Source organism: Centruroides vittatus, unplaced genomic scaffold, assembly GCF_030686945.1.
Source record: "Centruroides vittatus isolate TY-2023 unplaced genomic scaffold, ASM3068694v2 contig_2568, whole genome shotgun sequence".
In the NCBI taxonomy this organism is placed as follows: Eukaryota; Metazoa; Arthropoda; class Arachnida; order Scorpiones; family Buthidae; genus Centruroides; species Centruroides vittatus.
Genome location: NW_027121629.1, coordinates 201225 through 211919, shown reverse-complemented (window position 1 = coordinate 211919; position 10695 = coordinate 201225). Strand labels below are relative to the sequence as shown.

At 31.6% G+C, this 10695-nt stretch overlaps 1 protein-coding gene across 1 annotated transcript; it reads left to right on the top strand.

The window, feature by feature from the left end:
• The first annotated feature begins 9121 nt into the window (after positions 1-9121).
• Positions 9122-9798, top strand: LOC136971484 (glutamate receptor ionotropic, delta-2-like). Its single transcript, XM_067265943.1, has 4 exons — positions 9122-9133; positions 9198-9356; positions 9423-9570; positions 9635-9798. Exons 1-4 carry the CDS (start codon positions 9122-9124, stop codon positions 9796-9798), a joined length of 483 nt encoding a protein of 160 aa, XP_067122044.1.
• The last annotated feature ends 897 nt before the right edge of the window (positions 9799-10695 follow it).

The window sequence follows — 10695 nt, the reverse complement described above, 5'->3', positions numbered from 1 at the left end:
CACTGGGAAGGGATGTAACCAAGATCAAGGATCTGAAGGCGTAAATAAAGACCGATAGAGACCGATAAAAGCACCAACTTGTTATAAAAAATAGAAGGTACAGTACATTGTCTGGACTGTATGTAGATGAAGCCAATATATTCGTAGCGTCGCAAAGAGTAGAAAAATAAAATTAATGTCTAGAAGGAGTATAACAAGATAGGTTAATATTCTTATACCTTGAAATTAACGGTTTATACTGAGTATCGGGAAGTAAATCAAAATACCGTGATTTAATGTTATTAAATATATTATAATCATTATCAACATCAATCAGATGACGACGTTTTATTTTACTTTTAAAAAAATTTAGGAACAAATTGCTAAAAAGTTTAGCATCAGATGGGAAATTAGTAATATATATATATAATATATATATATATATATATATTTTTTGTAAATTTAAGTAGCGAAGATTACATTCCTTTTGGTAATGTTTAATAGAAACACGATATAGGTAAAGAGTTCTGGGATTTTCGTCTCTTTTCCATCGACGCCATATTCTTCTAGAATGATTTCGCAGCTTTTTCAAGAACCGAAAAGGCTATTTTTACTAGCGATATTAATTCTTTTATATGGTAAAAATTCTTTAGTGAAAATGAAAAAAAATATTATATGCCTTCTGCATTTAACGCTCTAAAAGTAGGGTCCGGCAGAAATGATCAATTGCAAGGACAAAGATAAGAGAAAAGTTTGTGCCATTTAACCGCTGACCAAATAGAGATATTAATACGTACAGTACAGTACATTATTGTACGAAGACGTAAATCTTAGAAATAATTATTTGGATAGCACAATGATCCGAAGGAAAATCCTTTTTCTTTTCATTCCCAAATTTTTACTTACTAAGAGTAGATAAAATTTGGGAGTGAAAAGAAAAAACCAAATCCAAAAAGCAGTACGGCGAGAAGGAAAATGAAAATGTTGTTTATAATGAAAGAAATAATAAATATTGTTAAAAAGAAATGTTTTCAGGCATCAAGAAGGGGCACATTATATTAATTATATTATAGTCTCCTCAAGAAATAGTTTCAGAATTTTGCTGACTGCTTTTAAACAAAATGAATCTATCATTACTTATTTACAAATAATAAACTTACTTCCAATGATAAAAATAATTGTAACTGAGATAGGATTAAATATGAGTTTTCTACATTAAATGACGTTGATGGTTAAATGTCAACTATTCATAACCTAATAATATGTCAACAATTACAGTTACGCTTCAAATTGTTTCAGAATAAATACTTATGTTATTAGCAGGAATAAAATATTTCTAAACTATTAATTATTAGTGCCTTTACCTTTCCTTGATAAAGAAAGGGCACTAATAATATTTTCAAACTTTGGTCGTCGGTGACATTATCTTGAAATGTATCTTGGCTCTCAAAAATACGTGTTCTACCCTATATATTTGCATTTTTCTCATTTTTACTAAACAATGCTGATGTTTTTAGTAATCGTTAAATTAATGTTATTAATTGCTAAATGGAAAAATGATGTGCACTTCTGCCATCTAGTGTTGAAAACTTGAAATCAACATTAGTGAAAATTTTAATACTGTATTAGTAATCCCATAGCGTATATGCAAATCATAAAATCTCATTTATATTTTTGACATGCGATAAGATTTCAAATTAATTAATGCAAACATTTTTCGTTTATTGATCTAAATTACACTACTCAAAAGTCAAATCGCAATACTACGATGGAATACCCATAGCCCATAGCCACATGAAAACTGCAGGACCGGTAAAGGGGACAGAGATATGCAAATGATGAAGTTTGCGTACGCGTCGGGTCATGTGATACCCCCAGTTTCAGGTTGTAAAACCCAGCAGCTGGCTCGAGCCGTGAATGTTGTCAGCGACTGTTCGCGACAGCCGAACATTCGAAGAAGCATAGGAAACGATAGACGAGATCGGGAACGAATCTCAGAGACGATAGCGAGCTGAATACCACCAGTTAGGGCTGGAAAACAACATCGTATCCTGCAGACAGAGAGACGATAGTGGGAAGTTATAGATCTACAATTTTTTTCAAATTGCAGCCCAATAAAATAATTTCTCATCTCACCCATCTGTAAAACAAGGGATATCGTATATATTTGATTGATATTTTATCGCGCATTCTACCGACTTGTTTTTTTAAAAAAAAAACATTGTTTTTCTCGTGAAATCTTTAATTTTCTTAAAAATTGTCTAGACAAATATGAAATTTTTCACATAAGAAATTATGATTAATGAAATAATTTGAAGCTGAATATTTTTGCTTTTACAACAATTTTCCTGAATTACACATTTTAAAGTTTATAATTATATTTTATAATTAGAAACTTATATTTTATAAAAAATATAATCATTTTTTAAACATAATTGCATAACATTATTTACGCTATACTTCCTGTTTATCTTATGCCGATGTTTTATCGATAAAATACACAAATTATTTAGACTTATACTGTATATCAATAACTCATATAACTTCTCTGGATCAATTTAAAATTTAATCAGTAAACTATCACGAAATTACCTAATTATATTTGATCTCCTTTTTATACTGAAGATTTTAATACCAGCGACATAATATATTCACAGAAGAAATCGTATAAGATCGAATTCATCTTGTTTATTTCAAGTTTATTACTGACTTGTCGAGTGGAAAGGTAGCGTATTTCTTGTTCGAAGAATTAAAGGTATCGAATTTTCATTGATAAAAAGCGTAACAAAATACATTTTGCTAAAATAATTTGTGTTTCTAATAACAGAAAAATTATATTTATAAATCGGTATAATTTTAATTCATTAAAATATTATTGATAAATGTTATTTTTTACAATAGTTGGGTTTAATGTAAATTAAATGATATATAAGTTGAATAAAGTTGGGCGAGGAGATAATAAACGAAATACGAGCAATTGCTTGTTGTGACATCTTCACAATATCGGGCTGCAATTTTTAATTATATTTTAATTTAAAAAATCACGTGACTTTCAATCCAGATAAGAAAATTGTATAGTTAATCGGGCCTTTATCTTTCCATATTTGGTCTCGATTTTTAACTATCTAACTCCATTCTTCAGATTAAAAATGGAAGGACAGACGAATGGACAAACAGTGGGAATCTATAAGTCTTCAATTTGAAAATTGTAGCTCGATAAGTGACAATCCAACTAATATACAATATATAAAAACTGAAATATTTATAAATAAACAGTTTTTATTTTCAGAATCATTTCTGAGATGATATACAAGATATTAAGAATATTTATAACTATTATAACTATTAAAACAGTGTTTGGTAAGAAACATATATATATATATTTATATTCATAAATTATTTGAATGATTAATTTAGTAAGATTTTGCCAATATTAAAATTTTCAAAACTTTCATTGAAATTTTAGGAAATGAAGTCAATGAAAATGTTTGGAAAATTGCTGTTTTTAATGTAACTATTTAATTTATTTTCCACATAAAAATGCGAAATTTAATATAAAATTGCTTTGTAAATACTAGATCTTCCTAGATTTTCTCAGAATATGATGTTGGGCTCATCTAGTAACCGTTTTCAATAAGATTTTCGAATATTCTTCGAAATATTTGATATTTTAAACCACAAATTTGACTTTCAGTAAATGTCTATTTTTATATGAATTTAGTTATATGTAAACTAAGAATTAAAATATAAATATTGTTTAAAAACAAAATTTATTTTTCTAGATTTGAAATTGTTTTTCCGAATATACCAATATTTGGTCGGAAGAATAAAAATGGTTCCTGGTCTGGAATGTTTGGATTAATAGCAGATAAAGTTAGCATATAATTATAACTCATTTTTAATTTTTAAATAATAACAAAAATACATTGACTGCAATACTGTGATGTTGTTATGATATTTTCTTAAACTATATACATTGGAACCTCACTTAACGAGCATAATTCGTTCCAGAATATTACTCGTAATGCGAGAAACAAGTTTTCCCATATGATAATGCGTTTCGTGCCGAAGAAAATACTCAAATATTTTATGTATAACGTTTATTCAAAGAAAATTATACAATGATGCTCCTTAACAATGTATAAATTCTTAAGAAGCGTGAATTATTATCATCTTTTCTTCTAGCGCGGAATGAACCAACCTGGAATGCGAATTCGATTTGCAGAAAAAATAAAATAAATCGAAATTTAATTTAGAATTGGTCATTAAATTTAATACGAGATTGGCAGCATAACTGCCTACCTCTAGTCAAGTTATTTAATTTCTACTATTTAATTATAACTTTTACATAGCCCAAGAATTTGGCATATCGCTTGGCGTGTTTATTATTGTTTGTTGATGTTTATTTGTAATATGTCTGAACACAAGTTTGGAAAAATGTGTGATTACAAGCAACACTAAGATGCTAGCCGAACGAGTGCTAAACACAAACTGATGTAACATGCTCACAGCCTGGGACTTCCCATCTCCTAGTCTCTCGTTAAGCGAATCATTTTTTACAATTTGTTTTGATCGTTAGGCGAATTGCTCGTTATGAGATGTGATCGTTAGGCGAATTGCTCGTTATGAGATGTGGCCGTTAAGCGAGGTTTCACAGTATTCTATCCTTATCTTTACACTATAATGAATAAGGAAGATGTTCAGGTGTGAAAGAAGTCTTGTAACATATAGAAGCCCCAGAATGTTATATAACACAGGTCTACAAGTAAAAAACTGCATAGGATTTTTATACATTTTCTTAAAGATTTCAACTTGGAAAAAACGAAAAAAATAGCAAAACAATTCCATCTCGTCAATTTTTTTGTTACACTCAGTTTTTGTTTGTATTTAGCGTAAAATTCCTAGTAAACTGAAAATTTAGTATTCTTTTTTTATTTAAAAAATGGCCTTAAAACGAAGACTTCTCACTTTGATTCTATCAATTATAGCTGGACTTGGCAATAAATAAATAAATAAATAAATGTTAATGGTTGAAGAGAGTAAAGTGACCAGATATGTTAGGTTGAAATGCGGACGCTTCTGTGTCGTGGGAGCTAAAAATGGGGTGGGCCTCCAACATATATATAATAATAATAACTAATTCATTAATAAATAATTCAGTAGGAAAATATATAAATACATAAATGCATAAATAAACTTAAAAATAACTCTTCATAGAAAAAAAAATTGTTTTTTTCACAACTTGATGGCGCTGTTTGCATATCTGTCATGGTATGTCTAGAACGGCCACTAGATATTATTTAAATTAATAATAAATTCAGTATATTATTATTGCAATAGGAATTTATTATTGAATTATTGATATGAATTTATTATTGAATTATTGATATGAATTTATTATTGAATTATTGATATGAATTTATTATTTATACCACGGAATGACACCGTTGCTGCTAGAACGCCCACTAGGGAGCGTCCCGGGCTACTAGTAGTAGAAGAAAGCGACAACTTTGTGCTTTTGACAACTTGCGAACGTGTTGAAAATGTTACATGACCAAATGCGGGACACTTTCCGGGACGGTATTCAATACGGGACTAACAATCCAAATTCGGGACAGTCCCGCACAATCCGGGACGTCTGGTCACCTAAGAGTAGTGGTAAGGGGGAGGTGGATTAAGTAGTTTTAGCGTTAGGAGGAAGCTTGCATGATCGCGTAGAAACAGCTTAAAAGTTGATAGTGAATAATATTACTGGTGAGGTTGAGCATGTTTCAACATGTTATCTGAGATACTAGGAATAAATATAAACAACCTGCTGTTGGATTAGATCATGTTTCAACAAGCTAAATGAGTTCAGTATCTCGCTGGTTATCTAATGCCACACTTAGTTTATATCCAGCATTCGAACGCTACTGTGCTTGTATTTTTATATCTGGAATATGGCTCGCGGAGGTTGTGTAATTACTCCCGACAGCTTCTGTTATGTTCGTGGTGAATACACTTTTACTGTGTATTCACCAAAAAAACATAAGTGAAACAAAGTCAACAAAGTCAACAAAGAAACATAAGTGAGTTTGTGAAGAAAGTTTATTTTGCGTATTTCAAATTGAAACTTGGAGATCAAGAAAAAGCATGGGCTCCGCATTAGATCTTCCTCGCATCTTCTTATGCGAGGAAGATCTTCGTTTGTGGTTTAAGGGTAAGAAAAACTCATTTCGTTTTGGCATTCCCATGATATGGCGTGAACAGAAAAATCACACAACCGACTGCTACTTCTGTTCGGTAGATGTTAAAGGATTTAATACAAAAAATAAAAATAAAATATTTTACCCTAATCTTGATTCAGCTATTCGTCCAGTGTCCCATGGTTCTGAAATACCAATTCCACAGCCATCTTCTAATTTAGATGACATCCTGAATGAGTCAAAGGACTCAGACACATTAGCTTCCCAGGACGAATCTAGCTCAGATTTTTCTGTTGACGAAGGACCTCAACTTTTTTCTCAGAATGAGCTCAACGACCTAGTAAGAGACTTAGGTCTTTCAAACGATGCAGCCGAAATGCTAGGATCAAGACTAAAAAACAAAAACCTACTATCATCTGGGACCTCATTTTCGTGGTACAGGCATCGAGAGAGAAAATTTACTCAGTTTTTCTTCAAAGAGGAAAATCTAGTTGATTGTAATGATATTCATGGGCTCATGAAGTGCACTGAAATAGAGTATGATTCATCAGAATGGTGCATATTCATTGATTCGTCTAAAACTAGCTTCAAAGCAGTCTTGCTGCATAATGTATTTGCATCTCTTCCTATGGGGCACTCGGTTCATATGGGAGAAAACTATACTGAATTGGCTACGATTCATGAGAAAATCAAATATCAAAAGCATCAATGAATGGTTTGTGGAGATTTCAAAATACTAACCATGTTGTTGGATCAGCAGGAAAGTTATACAAAGTATTCTTGCTTTCGTTGTTTATGGGATAGTAGAGCGAGACAGCTACACTGGACAAAAACTGACTGGCCACCACGAGACAGTTTAACTCCTAGCTAGAAAAACGTCATCAATACGACCTTGATTCCCCCCAAAAGTGTTATTATCACCTCTTCATATTAAATTGGGGCTCATAAAGCAGTTTGTCAAATCACTGCCAAGAGATGGGGATTGTTTCAGATATCTGTGTTCCAAGTTTCCGAAACTGCCTGAAGCCAAGTTAAAAGAGAGTTTTCACTGGCCCCGACATAAGAAAACTTTCATCTGATCCTCTCTTTTTGGAAACAGTGGGAGAAAAGGAAAAGGAAAAAGAAGCATGGGACTCTCTCAAGAATATAGGGCATAAGGTTTTGGGGAATACAAACTATCCTGACTACAAAACCATTGTACAACGCATGCTGGCAGCGAATAAAGCTCAAGGATGCAAGATGAGCTTAAAAGTTCATTTCTTACACTCCCATATTGACTATTTTCGCGAAAACTTGGGAGTCTACTAGCTAGGAGTTTTCCGGGTTTTTTCCTTGCAGATAACGCCTAAATAGGGACCAGCTCCCCATAAAAGTCCTCCCGGAAGGCATTCTATCTCCCCCGTACGTTAAGGCCGGATCGATCAACCAAGCTCGTCGGAGTATAGTGCCTAACTGTGCCATAAACACCCTGTCCAAAAAAGAAAGAATTAGAATAGAAAGAAAATGGGATGTCAATATGTTAGCTGACTACTGCTGGATGCTCAATCGAGAAATCAGAGGAAGAAATCGGAGATGAGTTCGAAGAAAAGGTTTCATAAGAAAAAAGAGTAGACCTAAAATTGTGTATAAATATAAGAAACAATTTTTTGATTAATTGTAAGAAAATATATATTTAGTTCATTGTAATAAATAAGAGTTTTATCAAAAACCAGCAAGTAGGCCCGGCGTTGCTCGGGCAAAAGTAACGATAGCGAAGATTATTACATTATAGTAAAAAAAAAAGAGTAATTTCATCAACGAACTAGGAGTTGAAAGTTGAAATTTGGTAGATAGTTAGGGTACGTCACGAGAACACACACTAAGAAGGGATTTTTCGAAATTCCTCTCCCACGGGGGAGAGGGACAGGATTAAGTCTTAACACTTCCATCAACGAATGGAAGTGTTAAGTAACAATGGAAGTTGTCGAAATGAACAATGTGTTACGTAACAATGGAAATGTTAAGAGCACAAACGGTTAGGAGTTGAAAGTTGAAATTTGGTAGATAGTTAGGGTACGTCACGAGAACACACACTAAGAAGGGATTTTTCGAAATTCCTCCCCACGTGGGAGAGGGACAGGAATAAGTCTTAACACTTCCATCAACGATGGAAGTGCAAGACGCAGATGCAGTTTTTTCGAAATCGAACATATTTTTAGACCTATCTAAAAATTCTCTAATTAGTCTGGAAACAGGGAGGACCAATTCTTGCATTCTGTGAAAACGGGTAAGGTTGACTATAACGTAATAATCTTAATATTCGCTAAAACGGTTAGGAGTTGAAAGTTGAAATTTGGTGCACAGTTAGGGTACCAGATATAAGTTACAAAGTGTTACCACTTTCATTGTTGATGGAAGTGTTAAGCCTTAATCCTGTCCTTCTCCCCGTGGGGAGGAATTTCGAAAAATTCCTTCTTAGTGTGTGTTCTCGTGACGTACCCTAACTATGTACCAAATTTCAACTTTCAACTCTTAACCGTTTAAGCACGTCTCGATAATGTATATAGAAGCTTTAATCCCGTCCCTCTCCCCCGTGGGGACGAATTTCGAAAAACCCCTTCTTAGTGTGCGTTCTCGTGACGTGCCCTAACTGTGTACCAAATTTCAACTTTCAACTCTTAACCGTTTGGGCTCTGCACTGATTAATATTATTATTATTATCAACTCGTCTCGATTATATATATAGATTTGCTTTTATTTTGCAAAAAACCTATTCGTGATGAGATGTTACGGAAGTCATTTTTAGCATCTCCGATCTTTAAAACATATAATTTAGCAAAAATATCTTATGCAGCTAGAAAAAAATTTTTTAGCAGATCTGTGTAATCTTTTGCCTGTTAAAATATTTGGAAGAAATTATGTAATAGAGTGTAATAGAGTTAATATATATTCTGATAATATTATTTATAAATTTCTAAATGAATGCCTATGTATTATATACTTTAAAATGTTAATAATATAAAATAGTTTTTATTTTTTCGTTTTATAATTTAGAAAGCTGATATTACGTTTTTTCCTCTTTCTATCACCTACGACCGATTTCTTGCTGCCGACTTTAATTTACCTACAATGTTCGATCAAATTGTATTTATAGTCAAATCTCCTTATCGCCATCCCAATTATTCAGCTATATACAAACCTTTTTCCTTAAAAGTAAGATAATCTGTGATAAATAAATATCTATTATGATAAAATTAATTTTATTTGTATTTAATTCAGTTATGGTTAGCAACAATGATCACTTCTATCGTTTTTGGATTAATTGCTTATTATATTCTGAACAAGGATTTGGCATTGCCAGGAAATAAGCAACAATGGTCGAGGAAGAAAGTATTTTGGTTTATCTTCGGGACGTTTACGGCTAAAGGTACTAGTTAATTTTTTCTTACGATAAAGTTTTCATAGTAACAGAAGACCTTTCTTTATTTTAGGAGACGACTTGTACATTTTTAAAAGATTTCCATCAAGGTTTTTACTGGGAATATGGATTTTAGGTATCATGATTCTTGTATGGAGTTACATGGGAAATTTGATATCTTTCATGTCGTGTCCGCTTATGAATCAAGTACCAAGAATTTTTTCACGAATTGATTAATTATGTCGAAAATGAAAAATACACCGTGGGGATTGATAAAAATCACGCTGCTTCATTGCAATTATTGCTCGTAAGTACTATCCGTCAGATAATCATTATCATGTTAAATTGTACTTTTTTACTTCTCAGATCTATCACAAAATTTGTTTAAAATTTAAGTCTGTATTTATTGGTAAAGAAAGACAAATTCTTTTTCCAGTAAAATAATAATTAATTATAAGTTTTATATTAAAACTTTTATACAAAAAAGACTGATTAAATAATATAATTTTTTCGTAAAAGTTCTTGATGCATTTATTGTTTATAAAAAAGAAAGTATTAATTTCAGGTAGTTTTATAATCAAATGAAATGTTATGATTTATATATGAAGATAATTTAACCATTTTTAAATTATTTCATAAGTAAAATATAGAAAAATGATTGAAATATAGCGATTACTTTAGAGATATTTTTCAAAATTTTTTAGGAAACTAAAACAAGCCGTCTACAGATACTCAGAGATGACATTACTACTCATAATAATTTTCTACCGGTTGAACAAGCGATGCTACGAATACAAAAAGATCCTCGTTTTGCGTTTATCGGTTCAAAAATAATCTTCCAGCACATCAAGTTTTCGATGAAATCAACAGTATTTTCTTATATCCAAAGACTCTGCAGGTATTTTTGCAACTGCATATGGAATGAGAAACGGGTTTCCGTACAAAAACAAAATTTCTGAAATGTAAGATATTTATTTATTTTTATCTTTAAACAAAATTTATATAATTTCAACTAAATTTTTAAAATTATTTTATAGATTAATTCGTGTGTTTGAATCAGGTATTATGTATAAACACATAGGTGTTGAATACTTTGAACAGCAAGAAAAGCATAAGGAATCAGCCGTGAAACCG

Bases quoted from the DNA above. Each gene is read 5' to 3' on its own strand.
- LOC136971484 (XM_067265943.1), top strand. The intron at 9,357-9,422 runs GTAAGATAATCT...TATTTAATTCAG, and splicing joins ACAAACCTTTTTCCTTAAAA to TTATGGTTAGCAACAATGAT. The intron at 9,571-9,634 runs GTACTAGTTAAT...TCTTTATTTTAG, and splicing joins CGGGACGTTTACGGCTAAAG to GAGACGACTTGTACATTTTT.